This window comes from Globicephala melas, chromosome 8 (assembly GCF_963455315.2).
Source record: "Globicephala melas chromosome 8, mGloMel1.2, whole genome shotgun sequence".
NCBI lineage: Eukaryota > Metazoa > Chordata > Mammalia > Artiodactyla > Delphinidae > Globicephala > Globicephala melas.
The window spans coordinates 6,157,099-6,180,818 of record NC_083321.1 but is presented as its reverse complement, the minus strand read 5'-3'; the positions used below and the strand labels follow the sequence as shown (position 1 = coordinate 6,180,818).

Here is a 23,720-nt window from a genome sequence, read left to right as displayed (position 1 = left end):
CTTGGGCAAGATTTTATAGGGGAAGAAGGGAAAGGGGTGTGGTGAATCCGGGAGGGCGCAGGGTATTCCTTATTTGGCGGTCTTTTCGGGTATCCTGGGGGACCGTTAGTCCCGCCCCTCGAAAGGCGGGAAAGCTGGGCTGGGTTCAAAGTCCCCAGGTCAGTTCCTGGAACTGGGTGGTCCGGAATGTCTCCAGGGCAGTTTCTGGAACTGGGTGGTCCGGAATGTCGCCAGGGCAGTTTCTGGAACTGGGTGGTCCAGAGAATTTCTTTCTGATGCAAACTGTGAATCTGATTGTGTTCCCCTGCCTCGGGCCAGTTGGCCTTACAAGTAGTTGTAAATACAATGTAAATAGTATGTAAATAGTTGCTGGTGCAAGGCTAATTTAAGTTTTGCTTTTTGGAACTTTCTGGAATTTCTAAAAAACAAATATTTTCAGTTCCAGATTCGATGTAGAATCCAGGTTGGTCTTTGTCCCTGTTCCTGGCACAGAGCTCCTAAAACCCTTGGAATTTCCTAAGTGATAAGAGCCATAAAGGTGAAAGGAGAGCCTTTTGTTATTCATAATAATCCCCTTTCAACAACTGGTGACTTTATGTTAATGAGGTGATTTTCTGAAAACCTCTAGGTAACCAGAGGATGGTGACTGGTTGCCAGGGAAACCAACCACGTGACTAGAGGATTGGAACTTTCAGACCCATCCCCCAACCTCTGACCTCTGGGGAGGGGAAAAGGGATAAAGAGTTGACTTAATCACCGATAGCCAATGATTTAATCAATCATGCCTACTTAATGAAGCCTCCATAAAAACCCAAAAGGACAGGGTTCTGAGAACTTCCTTTTGGTGAACGTGTGCAGCTGCTGGGAGGGTCTTGTCTCTGGAAACTCCATGGCCCATCCCCATACCTTGCCCTGTGCAATCTCTTCCTTCTGGCTGTTCATTTGTACCCTTTGAAATATTCTTTGTAATAAACTGCAATCGTATAAGTAAATTGTTTTCCTGAGTTCTGTGAGCAGTTTTAGCAAATGATGGAACCCAAGGAGTAGGTTGTGGAAACATTTTATTTTTATTTTTTAAAGTTTTTTTTTTGAATTTTATACAGCAGGTTCTTATTAGTCATCTAATTTATACATATTAGTGTATACACGTCAATCCCAATCTCCCAATTCATCACACCACCGCCCACCCCATGCCGCTTTCCCCCCTTGGTGTCCATACGTTTGTTCTCTATATCTGTGACTCAATTTCTGCCCTGCAAACCAGTTCATCTGTACCATATTTCTAGGTTCCACATATATGCGTTAATATAAGATATCTGTTTTTCTCTTTCTGACTTACTTCACTCTGTATGGCAGTCTTTAGATCATCCACGTCTCTACAAATGACCCAATCTCATTACTTTTTATGGCTGAGTAGTGTTCCATTGTATATATGTACCACATCTTCTTTATCCATTCATCTGTCAATGGGCATTTAGGTTGCTTCCGTGACCTGGCTATTGTAAATAGTGCTGCAATGAACATTGGGGTGCATGTATCTTTTTGAATTATGGTTTTCTCTGGGTATATGCCCAGCAGTGGGATTGCTGGGTCATATGGTAATTCTATGTTTAGTTTTTTAAGGAACCTCCATACTGTTCTCCATAGTGGCTGTATCAATTTCCATTCCCACCAACAGTGCAAGAGGGTTCCCTTTTCTCCACACCCTCTCCAGCATTTGTTGTTTGTAGATTTTCTGATGATGCCCATTCTAACTGGTGTGAGCTGATACCTCATTGCTTCATTGTAGTTTTGATTTGCATTTCTCTAATCATTAGTGATGCTGAGCAGCTTTTCATGTGCTTCTTGGCCATCTGTATGTCCTCTTTGGAGAAATGTCTATTTAGGTCTTCTGCCCATTTTTGGATTGGGTTGTTTGTTTTTTTAATATTGAGCTGCATGAGCTGTTTATATATTTTGGAGATTAATCCTTTGTCGGTTGAATCGTTTGCAAATATTTTCTCCCATTCTGAGGGTTGTCTTTTTGTCTTGTTTGTAGTTTCCTTTGCTTTGCAAAAACTTTTAAGTTTCATTAGGTCCCATTTGTTTATTTTCGTTTTTTTTTCCATTACTCTAGGAGGTGGATCAAAAAATATCTTGCTGTGATTTATGTCGAAGAGTGTTCTTCCTATGTTTTCCTCTAAGAGTTTTATAGTGTCCAGTCTTACATTTAGGTCTCTAATCCTTTTTTTTTTTTTTTGGCGGTACGCGGGCCTCTCACTGCTGTGGCCTCTCCCGTTGTGGAGCACAGGCTCCGGACGCGCAGGCTCAGCGGCCATGGCTCATGGGCCCAGCCACTCCGCGGCATGTGGGATCTTCCCGGACCGGGGCACAAACCCGTGTCCACTGCATCGGCAGGCGGACTCTCAACCACTGCGCCACCAGGGAAGCCCTCTAATCCATTTTGAGTTTATTTTTGTGTATGGTGTTAGGGAGTGCTCTAATTTCATTCTTTTCCATGTAGCTGTCCAGTTTTCCCAGCACCACTTACTGAAGACACTATCTTTTCTCCATTGTATAGCCTTGCCTCGTTTGTCATACATTAGTTGACCATAGGTGTGTGGGTTTACCTATGGGCTTTTATCCTGTTCCATTGATCTATGTTTCTGTTTTTGTGCCAGTACGATATTGTCTTGATTACTGTAGCTTTGTACCATAGTCTGAAGTTAGGGAGTCTGATTCCTCCAGCTTCGTTTTTTTACCTCAAGACTGCTTTGGCTATTCGGGGTCTTTTGTGTCTCCATACAAATTTTAAGATTTTTTTTGTTCTAGTTCTGTAAAAAATGCCACTGGTAATTTGATAGGGATTGCATTGAATCTGTAGATTGCTTTGGGTAGTATAGTCATTTTCACAATATTGATTCTTCCAATCCAAGAACATGGTATATCTCTCCATCTGTTTGTGTCATCTTCGATTTCTTTCATCAGTGTCTTATAGTTTTCTGAGTACAGGTCTTTTACCTCCTTAGGTAGGTTTATTCCTAGGTATATTATTCTTTTTGTTGCAGTGGTGAATGGGATTGTTTCCTTCATTTCTCTTTCTGATCTTTTGTTGTTAGTGTATAGGAATGCAAGAGATTTCTGTGCATTAATTTTGTATCCTGCAACTTTACCAAATTCATTGATTAGCTCTAGTAGTTTTCTGGTGGCATCTTTAGGATTCTCTATGTATAGTATCATGTCATCTGCAAACAGTGACAGTTTTACTTCTTCTTTTCCCACTTGAATTCCTTTTTCTTCTCTGATGCCGTGGCTAGGACTTCCAAAACTATGTTGAATAATAGTGGTGAGAATGGACATCCTTGTCTTGTTCCTGATCTTAGAGGAAATGCTTTCAGTTTTTCACCATTGAGAATGATGTTTGCTGTGGGTTTGTCATATATGGCCTTTATTATGTTGAGGTAGGTTCCATTTATGTCCACTTTCCAGAGAGTTTTTATCAAAATGGGTGTTGAATTTTGTCAAAAGATTTTTTTGCATCTATTGAGATGATCATATGTTTTTGTTTTTGTTTTTGTTTTTTTTGTGGTACACGGGCCTCTCACTGTTGTGGCCTCTCCCGTTGCGGAGCACAGGCTCCGGATGCGCAGGCTCAGCGGCCGTGGCTCACGGGCCCAGCCGCTCCGCGGCGTGTGGGATCTTCCTGGACCAGGGCATGAACCCGTGTTCCCTGCATCGGCAGGCGGACTCTCAACCACTGCGCCACCAGGGAAGCCCCCAACTGCCTTTTGTAGTGGACACATTTAGGTCCAATCCATGACCTTGATGTTCCCCCATTCTCTGAAAATGCACCTCCAGTCCATGGGGTTGGACCCAGCAACTATTTTTATATGACGTGATCCTGCCTATCTGTAGTTGACTGGCCAGGAGCGAGCATCTCACCCAAGCTGGGCCAGAGTTCCTCCCCTTGTGATTTTTCATCAAAAGTTAGGAATTCTATTCTCAATTTGGACTGGCTTCCTGAAAGGAGAAGATATCAAAACTTGGGAGATGTGGAGCAGCCACTTCCTACCTCAGAACAAGTATGTTGGTCTGAAGGGAGGGAAGAGTGATGCCAACATACAGAGAGACAAAGAGACAAAAAGTGGGGAGAGACGGTTCCTTTCAGGTTCCTGCTGTCTGTTGCCACTCCTCAGGAAGAACTGCTTTCAGGTTTCTAAGGGTGTCTGTCAAGGTTCTTAATTTCAAGTACAGAAGCCAATTCTGGTCAACCTAAGCAGGAAGAAAATTTATGAAGGATACTCAGTAACTCACAGGATCTCCAGGCTGTTCAGGGAACTAGGCACAGTAGCTAGGCAAGTGGGAACACACCCAAAATCGTGACACAGAACTGGTCCTAAGAATACACCACTGCCCACGCTGGGCATAGCATCTTCACCACTGGCACCGCTGGCGGAGGGCTGCAGATTCTGCCGTTGGAAATACTTTTACTGCTACTTCTGAAATTGGACATAGCCACTGTCTCCTCCACATCTGCTTCTTTAGGAAATAGCCTCTGATTCAGTCTGAAGCAGATGCCTCTGCCTGGAAGAATCTAAGACATGTGTCTGCACCCTAGATGCAAGGGATGCTGGGAAAGGGAATACCTGGCATTTTCAACCTTTATAGTTGGAACTAGTCTCTGTCTCATCAAGTTGGGTTCACACACACACACACACACAGGAAAAGGTTTCAGATTATGGACAGCCAAAAATATATCAAATGTCTCTCACACTAGGATTCTGTAATACCCTGTTGCATCTAATTATGGAATCTCTCCTCTTTTTTTTCCTCCATATACAACCCATAAATAATACAGAAATTGGTGCCAGGAGTGGGGTTTGAAAGTAACAATCATAAAAACTATGGAACTGTCCAAATATGGTAGAGGCTGAGTTGTAAGTAGGGATAATTTTCATGACCTAGGATGGAAGTGGCAGTTCTTGTATCCAGTGGCAAAGCAGTTAGTTCAATTATCCCCCAGTGTCTCTTGAGACTTAGGTCAGGTGCCCACCAAGGGTGAAGCTTTGGCATAGCAAAACCAGTTTTCCATGATTCTCCAACTCTACAGCAGAAAAAAGCTATCTCTGAGTCTCCATTCCAAATTCCCAACAGACATAATGTGATTGGCCCAGCCTGGGTTACGTTGGCACCCCTATTCCCTTTAGCTGTGGCCAGGGAATGATATCACAAAGATAAACATGATTCTGGGGATGCAGCACTGGGGATTAAGGGATTAGGGAGAAGTAGGTTCATTGGTGTGACCCAAAGCAAGTACTTAATAACACTGTTGATCAGTGGGTAAATAAATGAATAAATCAAGCTATCAACATTTGAAGCTCTAGGGGCCCTTCTTATCCCTTCCCATAGCTTTTCTTCTGTCTGTGCACCTGCTGTCACTGGCTTCCTCAGCTCCTCTTCACTCACTCTGGCCATGGCTATCTCAGCCTCACCAGCCTCCTCTACATCCTGACTTTTCAGCTGGAACAACTCCCTACCCATTCAAATTACAGAATGTGAGGGTTTGATTGAACCAACTCTTCTTTTTTCTTTCTTTTTTAAAATAAATTTATTTATTTTATTTTATTCATTTTTGGCTGTGTTGGGTCTTCGTTGCTGTGTGCAGGTTTTTCTCTAGTTGCAGCGAGCGGGGGCTACTGTTCATTGTGGCGCATGGGCCTCTCATTGTGGTGGCTTCTCTCGTTGTGGAGCATAGGCTCTGGGTGCGTGGGCTTCAGTAGTTGTGGCTCACGGTCTCTAGAGCGCAGGCTCAGTAGTTGTGGCGCATCGGCTCAGTTGCTCCGCGGCATGTGGAATCTTCCCGGACCAGGGTTTGAACCCATGTCCCCTACAATGGCAGGCGGATTCTTAACCATTGAGCCACCAGGGACGCCCCTGAACCAACTCATCTTATTTTTAACATTTTTATTATAAAATACAATAAACAAACCAAAAGCTCACACAACATAAATGTAGAGCTTAACAAACATTAAACGAGCACTCAGGTGAGTGCCACTCTGTCAAGACACCAAACAGCAACCTGGACAGCACCCCAGACAGCACCCCAGAGCGCCCGCTGTTCTCCTTCCAGCCTGATTTTCAGGGTGTTAACTTCCTTGCCTTTCTAATTAGTTTTACCAGCAAAGTAAGCATCTTGAACTGACATAGCTTAGTTTGGACTATTTTTGAGATTTATATCAATATAATTATAGAGTATGATTATATAATTAATATAATCAATATAATTATATAATTATAGAGTATGAATTCTGCTGTTTAGCTTCTTCTACTCAATGTTATTATTTTTTGCTTGTTTTGTTTTGTTCTATTTTGTTCTTTTTTAGTAAAAGCTATATTGAGATATAATTCACATATCATACAATTCACCAATTTAAAGTGTACAGCTTAGTGGTTTGGGGTATGTTCATGGATACATGTAACCATCACCACAGTCAATTTTGGAACATTTTCATTACCTCAAAGAGAAACTCATACCCTTTAGCTATCACCCCTCATTCCACCATCCCTCCCGGGCTAAATGAGCACTAATCCACTTTCTGTCTATAGATTTTCCTATTTTGATATTTCTTGTAAATGAAATCATACAATATGCAGTGTTTTATGACTGACTTCTTTCACTTAGCATAATGTTTTCAAGGTTGTAGCATATATCAGTACTTTGTTCCTTTCTATGGCTGAATAATATTCCATTGTATAGATATACTACATTTTGTTTATCCATTCAACAATTGATGAACACTTGGGTTGTCCACGTTTTGGCTATTATGAATAATGCTACCATAAATATGTGTGTAAAAATTTTTGTGTGGGCATATGTTTTCATTTCTCTTGGGCCTATCCCTAGGAGTGGAGTTGCTGGGTCACATGGTAACTATGTTTAACTGTCGGAAGCAATGCTGGACTATTTTCCCAAGTGGCTGCAGCATTTTACAATCCCACGGTCAGTGTGTGAGGGTGCCGATTTCCCCACATCCTGACAACACCTGCCTGGTTTTTTCCTAGTCTATGTGTCATCCTTTCCTGTTGGAAACTGAAGATTTTAGATAATATATTGTGGCACCTTTGCATTTGCCACCCCCCAAGGGCTTACTATTGTTATTTGCTTGTTTAGTGACTGGGTGGATTATTTTAGTAAAGTCCATCCCCCTTTCCCACAGCCTGAGTTTAAAGCCTCTGTCCTTGGTCCTCAGTCTGCATGCCCACCGCAGTCACCTAGGATGACTGATTTGGGCAGAGCTCTCCTTGACTGACTCTCCCTGACCACACCCAGCTGTTAAACTCCACTCATTGCCAGCTGAGTTCTCTATTGTTTTCAACAATGTCCTAGAACATAAATTGTTCCACAAGCTGATCCAATCAAGTTTGGACTCTGAAGGAATAGGGTTTGGATCCCTAAATCTATCTGAGGGGTCTGTCTTTTCCCAGCCCCACGCTTCTATCTACAACAAGGCCTCAAAGGCACAGCTCAGCATCTTAGCTCTTCCTTATCCATTCCTCTGCAAATCTCTTAGCCCAGAAAGCGTTTGTTGTTGGTTGGTTTGTTTGTTTGTTTTCAACATCCTTTCTCAACTAGATGCACAAATACTCTTCCAAACTGTTTATGCCAGCCCCTATCTCTGGGCACTTGAACCCAAGAATTGAAGAAATACGGGCTGTATCTTGTTCCTTTCTTTGTCCCCTTTTTAAAAAGCAATAGGGTTGGGACTCCCCTGGTGGAGCAGTGGTTAAGAATCTGCCTACCAATGCAGGGGACACGGGTTTGAGCCCTGGTTCGGGAATATCCCACATGCCGCAGAGCAACTAAGCCGGTGCGCCGCAACTGCTGAGCCTGCGCTCTAGAGCCCACGTGCCACAACTAATGAGCCTGCATGCTGCAACTACTGAAGCCCACATGCCTAGAGCCCGTGCTCTGCAACAAGAGAAGCCACCACAATGAGAAGCCTGCACACCGCAGCAAAGAGTAGCCCCCACTCGCCTAAGACCCAAAGCAGCCAAAAAAAAAGAAGCAATAGGGTCAAGATCTAGATTGAAGAGAGAAGGGAGGGGCTGAACAAAAAGGTTTTCAAAACAATACTGCACATTTTTATCCCACTTCAGGAAGGTACTATTATTATTCCCATTTTATAAATACAGGAAGTGATGCCTAGAGAGATTAAGAAGCTGGAGTTCTTTTTTTTTTTAATATTTATTTATTTATTTGGCCGCACCAGGTCTTAGTTGCGGCACACGCAGGATCTTTTAGTTGCGGCACGTGGGATCTGGTTCCCTGACCAGGGATCAAACCCAGACCCCCCTGCATTGGGAGCGCGGAGCATTTGCCACTGGACCACCAGGGAAGTCCCGAAGCTGGAGTTCTTAGGACAGAGCATGGGCCTTAGAGCCAGAAGCCAAGGCTGGGACTTGAGATTCTGTGTCTGTTGGTGGTGTTCCAACTCACCCTTCCTCTCCCTGACCTGGACAATGCAATGCTTCAATCAGGCTCATCACGTGCTCCCAGAGGTCCCTCCTGGTCTGGCTGTACCCACCATGCAGCTCCAAGCCCAGTGCTCTACCACAGGAGAAATCTCTGCCTCCTGGGACAAAGCCTTGGAACTTCTCTTAGCCCTTCCTGCAGTCTGGTGTCGGGTCGTAGCACGGGGGCTCTGGTCAAACGTCAGTTCCATACTTGCCTGGCTGTGTGACCTGGCTGCCCACCCCCACCCCAGCCTCACTTTTCTCATCTGTAAACTGGGAATTCTAACAGTAATTCAGTACGTGTTCACAGAGGGCCTGCTCTGGCAGAAAATGTGCTGGAAGCTGGGAGTGCAAAGGGGAGTAAGACTGTTGCAGTGTCCCTGTGTTCTATTATGGCTGTGCATACCTGGCATGCAGGTGGGCATACTGTAGGCAGTCAGGGATGGAAGCTACCCTGTGGTGCAGGATTTGTATGACCTGCTGCCGGCAGCTCAGCAGTCCAGCCTGCCCTGTGGTGGCCTCTCAGGGAGTTTCTCTTTGATTAATGACTGCTTTTGTCCTCAAAGGGTGTGCTGTCAGCTGCTTTCTTGTTTCATCTGGCTGCTGGGGCCCCAGAACAGTTGGCAAAGCAGTTGGTATCTTGGACTATTTTTAGGTGGCGGAGTTAGTGGGGTGTGTGGATGTGGTGGGGCCCAGGAGGAGTCTTGGAGACGGGCAGCTTCATAAACAACAAGTTGGGGAGACGGAGGGGAAGTGTGCCCCCTCTCAGGAATGTGTGGGCAAACTTTCACTTATCCTTCTTGACTGGGGCCAAAGGTGGCCTCCTCTGTGCAGCCTTCCTTGATTTCCTCAATAAAACATGCACTCCAAAGATGCAAATGAAAGGTCCACCCTCTGGGCTTCCCCCAGCTCTTGGTTATAGTTCCAAACAGACCAAGAGATAATGAGCTCTAGGGGTCTTATCTGATGCATCTCTGGGTCTCTCTGGCTCTGCACCTCTGAGTGCTGTCCAGCCTTCCCAAGTCATAACAACAAGGTATAGAAGTTAGGAGTCCGGACTTTGGAGTCACATAGCTGAGATCCACTCTTGGGCCCTTTCTAGGAAAATAACCACGACCAAGTCAGGTTCCTAAATCTCTGTTTTCTCATCTGTAAAATGGGTGATTATAGTGCCTGTCTCCCAAGAATTAAAGGGCTTATTTTGTTCAAAGCACAGCACATAGCACCTGGCACAGACTGACAGACGAGATCTCTTGCAAGCCCAGGACCGGAGGGGACTGCAAATCCCCAAAGGTCTCCATCCCCTTTGCGGCATCTCAGGTAGTGTGTGCAAGCTGGCGGGAGAGAGAGAGGAGTTCCTAGACACCTGGGGGGCCCCGAGTCAGCCGGAGGTTGCTCAGCGAGAAAGCAGCCGAGCTTGGTGGGGGAAGACAGGTCTGCTACTGGAGTCAAACGCGGCGGCTTTCCTCTCCTTCCTGCTGACGCACACCCCCTCCTCCGCCTCCTCTAGTATTTTCCTTCTCTCTCCTTCCCGCCCCTGCCTCTCTCCTCTAATTCCGCAGCTTCCCCATCTGGGAGGCGAGTTCTCGGGCAGGAGGTGGAGAGTCCCTGGCCTAAGGTGGGGAAAGAAGCCTCCAGTCCAGTGGGAAGGTCCTAGACCGCGGTGGGGGAGGGGGCGCCAGGGTCTCAAGGAGAACTCGGGAGTCCCCAGAAATGAGGGCGGGGTCAGGGGAGCCCGAACTGGGGGAGGGGTCTCGTAGACTACCTAAGAGTCCCAGAGCTGGCAAAGTTGGGCGGGGGAGTTCCTAAAATAGAGTGGTGGGCGGGGCTTCCAAGGGCCCGAAGGCGGGGCCATATAAGGGGCGTGGTTTCCTGCGAAAGGGCGGGGCTCCGCCGACTGGGGAAGAGCTTCGCCGCAAGGGGCGGAGTCTTGAGTGGGGCGGGGCTTACACGGGGCGGGGCATAAGGACAGGGGGCGGAGCGTGGCTGTTGGCGCCTGTACCCCTCCCCCGGCTCCGGGTGTCTCCGTGACGAGGCAGCGCGGAGCCGCCGCGGGCCGGGCCCATCCGGCCGCGGCAGCCCCAGGGCCGAGCAGGAGGGAGGCGCGGAGGGAGAGGCGCCAAGCGGAGGCCGGAGCTCGGCCAGGTGAGGCCGCCGGGGCGGAGGGGGCGGGGGCTTCGCCGGGCGGGCCCCAGCGGACGCTGGGGGCGTGTTTGAGTGTCTGGGTGGCAGGGGTACTTGGTCTGAGGGCGGGCGCCTGTGGCTCTTTGCGCGATCGCGCCTGCTGTGGCGGGTCGAGGGTGGACTCTGCGCCCGTCCGGGCACTGCCCGCGGGGCTCGGGTTGTGCTGGACTGTGTGTGTGAGGTGTGAGCGCGCGTGTTTGTGTGGAGGGGCCGCCGGGTGTGTATCTGCGTATGTGCTGGGCTGTCATTGTGCCTAACCCGGGCGCGGGGCGCCGGCCTGCCCCGGCGCAGTCCCTCCTGCGCTGGGATATTTTCCAAACAGGCTTCCTGCGGGGACCGGCTCTGCTGCAGCCCGAGCGGGAGGGGGGAGCGCCGCCCCCACAGGCCTCCAGAGACCCGGGCGGCCCGGGGACTGCAGACTGACACCTGAGGGAGGGAGGGGGGTGCACCGGGGAGGGGTCCAGAGGCCTGCCCGCAGGGCGAGGACAAGATGGGGAGACTGGGGCAGATGGATGGGGAGGTAGAGGTGGCCAGACAGGCGGAGATGGGGAGGAGCGTGGGTAGAGAGATGGCGAAAAGGACAGCGGCGGGGACAGAGAGTCACTGAGAAAACAGACAGACAGACAGAGGCCTAGACCGGCAAAGGGGCAGAAAGATTAAGATGGACAGGTAGATTCCAAAAACGTGACAGAAGTGTTACTCAGAGGTCCTGGGGCTGAGAGCCAAACCCAGGAACTGAGTGAAGGATGAGCAGTAAGGGCCCCCAACTCCTGGGGTGACTTTCTTCCAAGCACATCCCAGACTGAGGTCCTGGCCAAAAAGAAGCTTCTGGCCACCCCAAGTTGGTCCATCCTTCTGCCCCTGCCAAATATTCTGACCCTCTGTGCAGCCCCACCCTCTTGGTTCCATCCCATCCATCTCCCTTCCCTGGTATCCCAGCAACCCTGTCAGTTTAGGGGAGGCAGAAGTGAAGTGGTTGCCATAGCAACAGAGTGGGTGAAAGGTCACTCTGTTGTTAGCCTAGGTGGCCTGCAGCAGGCTGGAGCTGGCATTGAGGGGGCTGGGGTGGAAGGCTGCAAAGCTCTTTTTCTCCTCTTCCACTCTGCCCAGAATGGTGTTGGAAGGAAACCCTGAAGTGGGCTCCCCCCGAACCTCAGACCTCCAGCACCCAGAGAACCAGGACTCTTGTGTCCTCTCTTCTCCCAGTGAAGATGCACAGCCAGGGGAGGAGCCCATCAAGTATGGTGAACTCATCGTTCTGGGGTGAGCCTCCCTGGTTCAGGTGGGGCGGGGCACCAGGCACCCCACAGGACAGCCAGACCAAGGGCCCCGGCTCTCCCCACTTAGGGCCTTCTGCTGTTTGTCCCTCCTCACCTTCCCAGCTGAGAGACAAAGTTGACCAAGCCCACCTCAATTCATAATTATTATTTTATCTTCCCATTTTTCATAAATTACTGAGACAACTCTAACTGCCCACCCACGTTTCTGAGCAGAAGAAAGTAACACCAGCTGCCTTTCATAAAGCACCTAGTGTGTGTAGTCTGAGGTGAAGAACTCTGGTTCTCCAGCAAAACTGCTTGGTTCAAATCCTGCCTTGCAAGTTGCTTAACTTCCCTGTGCCTCTGTTTTCCCATTTCCAAATAGGGATGCTAATAATAATACCTCAGAGGGTTGTTGGAAGGAATGAATGAGGTGATTTCTGTAAAGCACGTAGGACAGTGCCTGGCACACACCAAGTGTTCTGGGAGGCAGGCCTGTGCCGAGCCCTTTCATGGACATTATTTCATTTCAATCTTCACAAAGATGCTGTGAGGAAGGAGGTGAGGAAACCGAGGCTCAGAGAGGGGAAGTGACTGGCCCAAGGGCACACAGCTGGTAAGTGGCAGGGCTGGGATTTGGACCCAGGTCTTTTTACTCTAGGTCTAGTGAACTTTTGCTAAGCTACAGCTGACCCTCATGCTACAGATGAGGAAACTGAGGCCAGGAGAGAGGAAGAGACATGAGTTGGTGGCTGAGTAGAGCTCATCCCTTCCTGGTCTTCACCTGACCAGGATCTCTGCACCACCCACCTAGCTCTTGCCCCAGGCAAAAATTCCTCTCCTTCCTCCCCTGTCTGTACCTCCTTTTGGCCTCTCTCTCTACCCCAAAGAAAGTATATGATAAGCTATGTTATCATTGTGATGATTATTTAGAAATAATAATGGCTACTGTTTGTTGACATGTACATGCCATGTACTTTTTTTTCAGTAATAATAATAATAATAGCTAACACTTACCAAGGGCTTGCTATATATATGCCAAACTCTGTGCCAAGCATTTTTAAATGCTTTATCTCCTTTAGTTCTCACAATGAACCTGTGAGGTAGGTCCTGATAAATTAACCCCATGTTACAGAGGTCATATGATAAGCGGGAAAGCCAGGATTTAAGCCAGGCCAGTCTGAGCCCCCAGCCTGTGTCCTGAACTGTCCCACCCCCCATATGTGGGAAGAGCTTACAAGGGCAAAAGTGATGCCCCTCTCAGGGGTGCTTGCATTAGAAAAGCAGCTGCTTTGGAATTCCCTGGTGGTCCAGTGGTTAGGACTCCACACTTTCAAAAAAAAAAAAAAAAAAAAAGCAGCTGCTTGATGTCCCAAAGGAAGAGCTGGCATTGCAGCTGAGGGTGAGGCCACTGATGAGGGAGAGCTCAGACCTAAGGGGACAGGCCCTCTTGACTGCCATTTGTTCTCTGCAGGGCAGTGAAGCCCCACACTGGCTGGACATCAGAGCCACCTGGCGAGCACATTGGAAAATACCCATTGACAGGCCCATCCCAAACCTACAGAATCAGAATCTCCATGTGTGAGGCCGGGGAAGATTCTGATTCAAGTGGTCCTCAGCTGTATTTGCCAGCTATTCATCCTTTTCACTTCCTGCCGCCAAACCTTCCATGGCTCCCCACTGCTTATGGAATAAAGTCCGGAATCCTCAGCCTGGTGTTCAGGGCCCTCCCACCAAGTTCATTTTCCCCTGCTGCACTTTACCACCCAAATCATCACTCTGTGATCTCACCAAACCCTTCCAGCCTCAAGGCCTTTGCTCAGGGTGAGCCCTCCTACAGAAAGTCTTCTGCAGAAGAGGCTGGAGTCAGACAGACCCGAGTTCACATCTAGACTTTTCCCACTGACTAGCCTGGGACCTCAGGCAAGTCATTTTATCTCCCTGAGCCTCAATTTTCCTCATTCGTATAATGAGAAGAAAGATACTTGCCTGGCAGGACGTTGCACACGTTCCATTAGGTAATTAATAATGCGAAGCACCAAGAACACGGGAGGCTCCGGTACATGGCAGCGATCAAGGTTATGACTCACTCCATCTTTGCCTTCCACAATCATTCCCTCCGGACGAGAGCTGGAAAGGAAGGTAGAAATTTGATGTGTGTGGCGATATGGAGGTAGTGGCATTGTGGGTCTGTTTTTTTTCTTTCATTCTGGTTTCCGGTAGTACTTGTGATATAATTAATGACAGTTTGCTAAAGGTGAATCCTTTCTAGTTCTTCAAGGCCCAGTATGGGTGTCCCCTCTCTTAGAAACCTGATCCTGGGGCCAGAATTCCCTTCTCCTGTCTCTGGGCCTGGGGCACACTTGGCTTGTGCCTGGATCATGGCAGGTGGCACCCAGGTTCCTTGAAAAACTTAGGGCACAGAACTGACTGTGGTGTGTCACTATACCATGCCAGCACCTGGCACCCGGCCAGGCATGGTTCAGGAATCCAGAAAACACTGGTTAATTGGATGCAAGGCCTTTTGAGGATATTCTGACCCCCACCCCACTCCCCGAAGGCACCAATTGGATAGAGTAGGGTCTTCTAGTTGTGGGTGGTTCTAGGGCTTGTTTATTAAGGTAGGATCTGCCCAGAAGTTGGCAGTTCCTCCTAGTCTCTCAGGGGCTCACTTTCTCTCTCTCTCCCTGCAACCCTTTCTTCTTATCCCTCACATCCACAGCTACAATGGGTGTCTGGCAAGTGGGGACAAGGGCCGCCGCCGAAGCCGCCTGGCACTGAACCGCCGGCCACACGCCAATGGAGTGAAGCCGGACGTCATGCACCATATCTCCACACCGCTTGTGTCCAAGGCAAGCAGCTTGTCCTAGCAGTCCTGGGTGCTGGTCTTCCCAGTCCTACCTGCCCACAGCCCCGCTGGAGCAGGGGAGCCCACTGTGTCTTCACTCACTGCCCCAGAGAAATGGTGCTGGTGGGAGATCCCTTGCCATGTGTTACAGTCTGCACAGTGTTTCCTTGACCACCAGACCCCATTCGTTGGATGGAAGTGGTCAGCATCATTTTAGAGGCGGCCAAGGCTCAGAGAGGGGATGTGACAGTCACACAGCAATGACAAAGGAAAGGCCTTTGGCTGCAGAGGGTTTGGGTTAGAATTCGGGCTCTGCTGTTTCCAGCTGTTAGAACTTAGGCCAGTTTCTTCTCCTCTTGGAGCTGCAGTTCCCTCAACTGTAAATCGGGAATGATAACCATGCCTCCTTCGGGTGGCTTTAGGGATCAAACAAGGTAACCTGTGTAAAGTGTCAACTGCACAATACACCCTCTGCAAAGGGTGGAGCCGCCCCTTCCCTAGGAAGTGGCCACTGGGCCTTGGGCTCCAGCTTCTGGCTTAGAGGCTCACCCTTCTCCTGGCCACATGCCCGGGAAAGTGACTTCTCCTTTCTGTCACCAGGCACTGAGCAACCGTGGCCAGCACAGCATCTCGTACACACTGTCCCGGAGCCACTCGGTCATAGTCGAGTACACACATGACAGTGACACAGACATGTTCCAGGTATGCTCGGGTGCCTCCACAAGCCTTGGCCACTGGACCACCAGGCCTGGACACTCAGCTCTGCAGGTGTTCCAGGGGGTGGCTCGTGGCCACGGGGCAGGTACTTTGTGTCCTCAGTGCAGTGGATCACTCTTCAGATGAGGAAGCAGGACACCCCAGTGAGGGTTGTTGACTTCCCAGTCACACAGGAAGTCAGTGGCTGGATCAAGATTCAGACCCAAGCCTGGACTCCCACCTGCGGGAGGCATACAGTTTAGGAGTTCAGAGTGTGTTGTGAGAGTCGCACTGCCTGGCTTCTGCTCCCAGCTCCGTCGGTTAGTAGCTGGATGACTTTGGGCAAGGGTCGCTTAACCTCTCTGGGCCTTGGTTTCCTCATCTATAAAGTGGGGCCCATTATAGTCCCACCCCAGGGCATCGTTGGGAAGATTAACTGAGATATTGCACACGAAATGCTTAACATGATATATAGTAAATATTTACCAAAAATTCACTATTTTCTACTAACATCTGAACATTCCCAGACTATGGGTGTCCGTTACCCTTTCACTGTTCTATCCGCAAATCAGCTAGTTTTTAATTGAGTGGGGTGCTTCCAGGAACTGGGGGGGAGACAGAGAAGGAGAAACACAGACACCAGTGATTGGATGTGGAGACCCCCAGGGAGCTGGGATGGTGCTGTCCCCTCCTTGTTTGCTGACCCTGCACACAGAGCAGCTGCTGGGAACCCTGGGATGGGAAGCCCGCAGGACTGACCTGTGCACACAGCATTCCTGTGCCTGCCCTCCCCTCCCTCACAGATTGGCCGCTCCACGGAGAACATGATCGACTTTGTGGTAACAGACACGTCCCCTGGAGGAGGGGCTGCCGAGGGCCCCTCTGCCCAGAGCACCATCTCCCGCTATGCCTGCCGCATCCTCTGTGACCGCCGGCTGCCCTATACCGCCCGCATCTATGCCGCTGGCTTCGATGCCTCCAGCAACATCTTCCTTGGAGTGAGTGAGCCCCCCGGGCAGGGACCAGCACTACATCTGAGAGTGAGCCGAGGGGTAGGCTGGGGAGGGGCAGCATCCTGGGGTGATGGACCAGCCTGCAGTAATCATAACCATGACCTATGCGGGGATTAGCAGCCCCACTTAACAAATGAGCAAAGCGAGGCTCAGAGAGGTCAGGTGACGCCCAAGGTCACGCAGCGCCAATTCTAGTCCTCTCCGGGCCACCTCTGAGCTCGAGGGTAGAGGGGCAGCACTCCTGGCTCGCAGCCTGCTGGGGGCCACTCGGGGATGTGATCTGATCCCACGTGTGGTCCCAGGAGCGGGCAGCCAAATGGCGGACCCCTGACGGCCTGATGGACGGCTTAACCACCAACGGGGTCCTGGTGATGCACCCAGCAGGCGGCTTCTCTGAGGACTCGGCCCCGGGTGTCTGGCGGGAGATCTCGGTCTGTGGGAATGTATATACTCTGAGGGACAGCCGCTCGGCACAGCAGCGGGGGAAGCTGGTAGGTGGCCTGTCCACCCTCCTCCCCACCCCCTCATCCTTCCTGGGTCCTCCCAATCTCCCCTTCCCCCTTCCCAAGCCAGGACAGATGATCTCCAGTCCTGCTGCACAAGGGATCCCCAACAGGGTCCATCTGGGGGCACGTGCCACTTGCACCACAGAGGGGAACAGACCAGCATCTCCAAGTGTAGCCCACATACTACCGGAGGTCCCTGGGGTGATGTGAAGTGGCACCCACACAAACACACCGTGCAGTACCAAGTGGCTTTGAGGATGCCAGCAGCTGAAAAATTCACACCCTCCTATGAGGGTGACACTTGGCCTGTGTGTGAGCAGTTTGTAGCCTGAAATGTTGGCAGTTTGTAACATGTCTGTCGCGTTCACACGGGTTTAGCTTTATTCTCTCCCAGCAGGAAAGGGCCTTGGAGTAGTTCTGACACAGGTGACAGTGAACGCTCCATGTGGTACAGACCAGAGAACTACTGTTAGGGGCTGGGAGAGTCCTAGAGAGACATAGGGGCTTTGCCCAACGTCATGTGGCGAAGATCCTCAAATGGGCCACGCAGAGCTTTTCCTAGGTATGAGCACCTCAGGCAAGGAGATGCCAAACCTCGAGGAAAAGCATGGCTTATCTTTCCAGAGCATCAATTCTATTGGGAGATCTGGGGAAACATTACTTTTTAAAATTATGCTTTTGAACGTTTCACTAGGACACACTTATTGAGCACCTACTATGTTCTGGGCATCGTTCCAAGTGTTTACATTGATTCATGAAAACCACTTGCTATACAGGGAAGTAAAATCCATCTTGAGGATAAGGAAATTAAGACACAGAGAGGATAAGTTACTTGACCAGGGACACAGAGTTAGTCAATACTGAGGCCAGCATTCACACCCCGATGATCTAGCGCTAGAGTCCTTGCTTTTAACCTCAACCCTTAGGACCCCTGCTTTGGGCTAAGTCCCAGCGTTTTGGACAGAGGAGTTTCTGGCCTCTGCCATTAGGGGAGAGCCTGGGAAAATGTTTTAGAAAACTCCCATTTTGGTCCAGGCCTTCTGATTTGACAGATGAGGTGACCAAGGCCCACGTTCCACTGAGTGTAAGGAATGGTGCCTGCCTGGGTGTTTTTTGTTGTTGCTGTTTTTTCGGACGTGCCTGCCTGGGACCACTTGCCTCCCCTCCCACGTGGCTTCTCAGTCTTTTCTGCTGCTCTGCCCCCACCCTCCCCCCTCCTCTGCCCCAGTCCAACCCCCTCCTCTGCCCCAGCCAACCCCACGGGTCCAGAGTGCTCTCTCTAGGGAGGTTCAGTGGGATGGATGGGTGGCTTGACTGGGGTCACGGCGGCCCAGTGGCAGGGGGTTCAGGAGCCTCTTGGGCAATAAGGCTCTTCTGCTGCCCTTGCAGGTGGAAAACGAGTCCAATGTGCTGCAGGACGGCTCCCTCATTGACCTGTGTGGAGCTACGCTGCTGTGGCGCACGCCGGCGGGGCTGCTGCGGGCGCCCACGCTGAAGCAGCTGGAGGCCCAGAGGCAGGAGGCGAATGCAGCGCGGCCCCAGTGTCCCGTGGGCCTCAGCACCCTCGCCTTCCCCAGCCCGGCCCGTGGCCGCACGGCACCTGACAAGCAGCAGCCCTGGGTCTACGTCCGCTGTGGCCACGTCCACGGCTACCACGGCTGGGGCTGCCGACGCGAGCGGGGCCCCCAGGAGCGCGAGTGTCCTCTCTGCCGCCTCGTGGGGCCCTACGTGCCCCTGTGGCTCGGCCAGGAGGCCGGCCTCTGCCTGGACCCCGGGCCGCCCAGCCACGCCTTCGCACCTTGTGGCCACGTCTGCTCTGAGAAGACTGCCCGCTACTGGGCTCAGACGCCACTGCCCCATGGCACCCACGCTTTCCACGCTGCTTGTCCCTTTTGCGGGGCCTGGCTCACCGGCGAGCATGGCTGTGTCCGCCTCATTTTCCAGGGGCCGCTGGACTAGGCTCCCTGGGGGCCCCCTGCTGCCGCGCCCGCCTGCCCACCCAGGTCCCCCACCTCCTGCAGCCCAGAGGGAGCTCTGCATGTGGGACTCTACCTGCTGGCACATCGCCACACCAGATGGACGGGTTGGATGGATGGTGCCCTTCCCCTCTTAACTCTGGCTCCAAAGGGGGGTCTCTGGGACCCCTACCTTGGTCAGAATGATGGGGCCCTCAGCACCAGCTCTGTCCCGGGCTGATGGAGGGAGGCTCACCCCTACGCCCTGGCCCTTCCTGGGGCATCCCACATCATGCCACCTACACTGTGCCCCTGGGGGAATGAAGGGGCCATGGGCCCCTGACCCCCAGCTTAGGCTGGCTGTGCCCTGAGCCTGCCGACCCAGTTCCAGATAATCACCCTGCTGCTGCCCTGGGTTCCTCTATAAACCTTGCTGCTCAGCTGCCCTCACAAATCCCTCGTGTCCTGCATGTGTGCAACGCCTCCAGCCCCTAAGGGAGTGCCGGGTGGGCAGCAGGCTGGGACCGACATCTGCGGATACCTACTGTGGGCAGGACTCCTTGCCAAGTGGGATCTGGGGACACAGAGACAGAGACAGTCAGACCTGGTTCCCTGCCTGGTAGAGTTCACAGCCTAGTGGATGACAGACCAATTACTGAAGGACAGCATGGCTTCCTGTGTGCTGGGATCAGAGAATCACCAGGAGCTGTGAAGCTGGTCTCACTGGAGGGTAGAAAAGTGAGAAGTGAGAGAGGCTTCACTGAGGAGGCGCATAAGGGCTCTGCCTCGTTGGACTGCTGGGAATCCCCACAGGAAGGATCCACAGGAAGTGGTGGGGGGGTACTTAAGGCAGAAGGGAGGCCGAGTACAGGCTCAGGTGTAAGTATGCAGGGAACTGAGTGAGAGGTTCAGAGTGGCTGGAGCATGGGCTTCAGGGGGCAGAAAGGTGGCTGGAACGAGATGCTGGCGCCATGCTGACAGGGAAGATGCTGGGTGAAAGTTCCGATTCTCATTTCTGGACAGTCAGGAGTTGAGCAGGGGCGGGGGGGCGGGGAGAGGACTCGTGGTTCCAGAGTGTTTGCTGTGACACAAGGGCTACCATCACCGAATGCCCACTGTGTGCCCTGCACTGTGCTAATGGTAATAATAACTATGTTCATTGAGCACTCACCAGGCACCAGGCTCTGCTTCTCAGAGGTTTTATTATTTAATCCTCCCAGTAACCCAGGGAGGGAGGTGTTACCATTTCTGTTTACAGGGAGATTAAAACACATGCTCCAAGTCACACAGCTGGAAAGTGGCCAAGTCAGATTCGAATCCGCAGCTGACTGCCTAGCCTCAGAGCCTGCCCTCTCCCCATCACACTGGGCTGCTTTCCTTGGACAGGGATGGAGGGGTCTGGAGGGCAACCCAGGTAAGGGGAACAGCATGGGCAAAGGTGTGGCAGGGAAAATGCTTGATGACCAATGAGGTGGGTGTGAGGAGGCAGAAAAGAGGAATGAAGGCTGGGAATGTTGGGCTGGGGTCTGGTGGGCCTTGATTGCCATAGAGGCCAAGTCTGAACTGGATCCCTATTCATCTTGGCTAAGTGTCGCCTCTTCCTGAGAGCCAAGGCAAGCTCGGGGTGCTGCTGGGATTGTCCCAGAGCTTTCCTGGGGCAAGCAAGTTGGAAAGACAGGTAGATGGAGGTTCTGGAAATATAAAAATCTGAAGAAGAGGCTCTGAGTACCAGCCTGACCTGGGCATCATCCCCAGTGGAAGACAGAGCCTTAGGGAGTACAGATTCCAAGGGGAGGGACCTGCCCTAATCCACACGGTGGGCTGGAGCCACAGAGACCAGACCGGGGACTGTTGAGAGGAGAGAGGGCACTTGCTGGTGGTGAGAGGAGGTGATCAGACTCTTGCTTCTAGAGCATCACACTGTCACAGAGGGGGAGCCCAGATGGGGATGCTGGGGTGGACTTGGGAGCATTGCAACTACACACACACACACACACACACAGCCAGAGCAGTAAGAATCCAACTCTTTCCAGTTCCTCTCTTCTCACTCTTTTGAGAACCAAACGGGGGAACACTCCCATGCCATTTCTGTCAGGGAACCTCAGACTCTCTAGGAGGAGAGGCAAGCAAAAGGCACACGTGCCACACGAGGGAGAACTCAGAGGTGTTGGTGGAGGGGATCAGACAGCCCTGGTCTTGGTTCAGCTCTACCCCTTTCCAACTCTTGGAGCCTCAGTCTCCTTAGCTGTTAAATGGAATAACAGTCCCTATGTTGCCAGGTGGTTGTGAATGTATGGAGGACACCTGTAACATAGTATGTACTTAATATTACTTCCTCACCTTCTCCTTCATTCCCATGGGCAAGAGCCAAGGTTGGGGATGGTCATGACTCCAGGGATTAGACTGCTGCATGTGACACTGTGTGTGTGTGTGTGTGTGTGTGTGTGTGTGTGTGTGTGTTGGGACAGGTGGAGGGGACAATGTGGTGGAAGGCTAGACCCCAGTTCAGGGACACCTGAGGACTTCCTGGGTGGCCTTAGGGAAGTCAATGAATCCATCAGCCTCCATTTCCCCATATGTGCAACAGGTAAAATGATATCCTATCTCAGGGTTTCTGCAAGAATTAAATGGGATCCTCCATGTCAAGCTGCTAGTACAGACCCTCAGGAAGTGCTCATATTAGCTGTGAAGATAAAAATGCAGCTCGGTTGGGGGTTTCCCAGGAGTACTGGGATCTTTCCTTCGCCTGAGCTGCCCACTGGTGTCCATGGAAGGCACTTCCTTCTTTATCTGTGTACATTTCAACCTCTCCCAAGTCAAGGAAGACTTTACACGCATGTTAAAGACAATGAAAATCGAGGCACAGGGAAGAAAAGTGATTTTCTAAGGACACAGACCAATTTATTGAGCTCCTCCCTACAATGAAAATCACCATCAGAGTCAACAGTTCACACCACTGTGCCAAGCAGGGCCTTGGGCACTTTTTGTGAATGAGAAACTGGTGCCACTCGTGGGTAGCTGCTGCTCTGGGCTGAGACACAGGTGTGGCCAAGGCTGGCAAGAAGGGTATCCCCTCTCTTCCACCCCTCTCTGCACAACACTAGGGGGCAGCACTACCCTGTCAACACTTCACTCAAGCCTACAACATCCCTCCGAGTAAAGACGATTTTTAGCCTGGTTCTCTGGCTGAGGAAGCCAAGACTCAGAGAGGTAAAGTGTCCCACTCAAGGACACACAGCCAGTAGGCAGGGGAGGCCTGACTGGACCGTAGATGGCCTGGCTCTGCCCCACCTCTGACTTGGGACCCTCACCATGTTCCCCACGTCGCCCAGGCTGGGCGCTTGGCCCTTCCACATGCCATTCCCCGCCCAGGCCATCCTCCTGTGAGTCTCTCCAGACATCCAAGGCTCGGCTCTGCCCTGGGCAGCCTTTTGGGGTCACAGGCGGCTTTCTCATCCGTCAGGCACCCGGCAAGCACCAGGGAACTGCCAGGCCCCTCGCCCCTTTGTGCTGAGGAAACTGAGGCTCGAAGATACTCAGCTGCAGCCCCCATCAGGCCCACGGTAAGTCGGTAGCGGTGCAGGGAAGTACTTGGGGGCGTTTCTCCGCGCCCCCCACACGGTAGGACCATGTCAGCCCTGGCAGGAGCCCGCTCACCTGTAGCCTCGATTCCCTGCGCGAAGGGTTTTGCAGTCTCGGAAGAGTCTCCGCCCCCTGGCCCTCGACTCCACCGAGGAAGGACCACATCACTCCCACGGTGCAGGTTCCCCCATACAAAACTGAGCTCGGGGGACTGGGAGAAACCCCAAAGGAGAGCGGAGGTCAGGACTGTGGGGGGGTAATCCCCACAGTCCCCGCCTGGACTCGGGGTCCCTTGCCAGCCCCGTCTGCCGGAACTAGGCCGCCACCGGCCAGGCCACTGAGGTTCCTGACCCCCGCGCGGGCGCCACCTGCCGACAAAAGGCCAAGGCCACAGGGGCCGTTCTGCTTACGACGCCGTGGTGCCTGGGGCGGGGAGCCGGCATGCCGGCGAAGCTCGCCTCGGCGCGCCTATTGGCTGAAGGCGATGCCCGTCCGGACCCCGAGGCCCGGCAATTGGCTGGTGGGGGCGGAGTTCGCGGAGCCCCAATGAATGGGGGGGAGCCGGAAGCAGGAAGTGAGTTTGCGATCGGAGCAGCTGCTGCAGGTGAGGTGAGGCGCGGCGCCCGGGATTTAGGGTCACAATGTGTCATCCTCGGGGGACAGGGCGAGTCTGGGCCGAGCGCAAGATCATTCTCTTTCTGCCCCCCATCCCGTACCCCTGCCAAATTCATCGCGGCCCCGAGGCCAAGGAATGCTCCAGGCAGCAAAGGGTTAACACTCCTTTTAGAGCCCAGGGGATTGTGCTATTGGGGAGCAGCATCGGGAGGGGCGGGGGAGGTTGGAAACTCATTCCTAGTAAGAGAGGGCTTTGTGGAGTATACTCTGGGTTGGGAGACACCCGGATCCCAACCGGGCAGTGAGACCTTCGGTAAGTTGCTTGGCCTCAATCTCCCTAACTGTAAAATGAGTTTTCTCCCAACTCTGAATTTCTGTAGCTAGGGTAGCTCCCCTGGCTCAGTACAGGGAGAGGACAGGAGGACGGAGGACCGAAGAAAAGGCAGAGGGATGAGGGTGGGACAGATGCTGGGATCAGTGAGAGAGGAAGAGTTCAGGGAAAATCATTTACTGCTGTAGGTACATTCCATTCGATAGGGGTGACCTCGTGACCTCGTGACCTCATCTAA

General features: G+C 51.7%; 2 protein-coding genes and 1 long non-coding RNA gene across 8 annotated transcripts in view; 2 read left to right on the top strand and 1 right to left on the bottom strand.

The window, feature by feature from the left end:
• LOC138842771 (uncharacterized) lies at positions 1-22,920 on the bottom strand. The gene is made up of 3 exons (XR_011377608.1): positions 22,612-22,920; positions 13,926-14,066; positions 1-5,866 (listed from the first exon to the last, which is right to left on the bottom strand). It is a non-coding gene; the product is annotated as an uncharacterized lncRNA (long non-coding RNA).
• PELI3 (pellino E3 ubiquitin protein ligase family member 3) lies at positions 10,462-22,504 on the top strand. Of its 4 annotated transcripts, XM_030833500.3 has the most exons (8): positions 10,467-10,638; positions 11,788-11,940; positions 12,481-12,552; positions 14,659-14,788; positions 15,385-15,486; positions 16,284-16,478; positions 16,796-16,984; positions 18,389-21,383. In XM_030833500.3, the coding sequence occupies exons 2-8, from the start codon at positions 11,789-11,791 to the stop codon at positions 18,956-18,958; spliced, it is 1,410 nt and encodes a 469-aa protein (XP_030689360.1). In that variant the 5' UTR covers positions 10,467-10,638; position 11,788; the 3' UTR covers positions 18,959-21,383. The 4 variants fall into 4 exon arrangements, with proteins under 4 accessions (XP_030689362.1, XP_030689360.1, XP_030689361.1 ...); XM_030833502.3 differs by lacking the exon at positions 16,796-16,984 and having other exon boundaries at positions 10,462-10,638; positions 18,389-22,504; XM_030833501.3 differs by lacking the exon at positions 12,481-12,552 and having other exon boundaries at positions 10,468-10,638.
• The window catches only part of DPP3 (dipeptidyl peptidase 3), a 35,307-nt gene continuing 34,126 nt past the window's right edge, over positions 22,540-23,720 (top strand). For 2 of the 3 annotated variants that reach the window (XM_030833475.3, XM_030833474.3), the window contains exon 1: positions 22,540-23,140. In XM_030833475.3, the coding sequence (XP_030689335.2) occupies positions 22,978-23,140 (163 nt within the window). In that variant the 5' untranslated portion in view covers positions 22,540-22,977. Of the gene's footprint in view, positions 23,146-23,720 lie in introns of all 3 variants that reach the window. The other variant, XM_060302889.2, reaches the window with a different exon arrangement.

Coding starts and splice junctions, on each gene's coding strand:
- PELI3 (XM_030833500.3), top strand. CDS start 11,789: ATGGTGTTGGAAGGAAACCCTGAAGTGGGCTCCCCCCGAACCTCAGAC. Junction 11,941..12,480: donor GGTGAACTCATCGTTCTGGG/GTGAGCCTCCCT, acceptor ATCTTCACAAAG/ATGCTGTGAGGAAGGAGGTG. Junction 16,985..18,388: donor CACAGCAGCGGGGGAAGCTG/GTAGGTGGCCTG, acceptor CTGCCCTTGCAG/GTGGAAAACGAGTCCAATGT.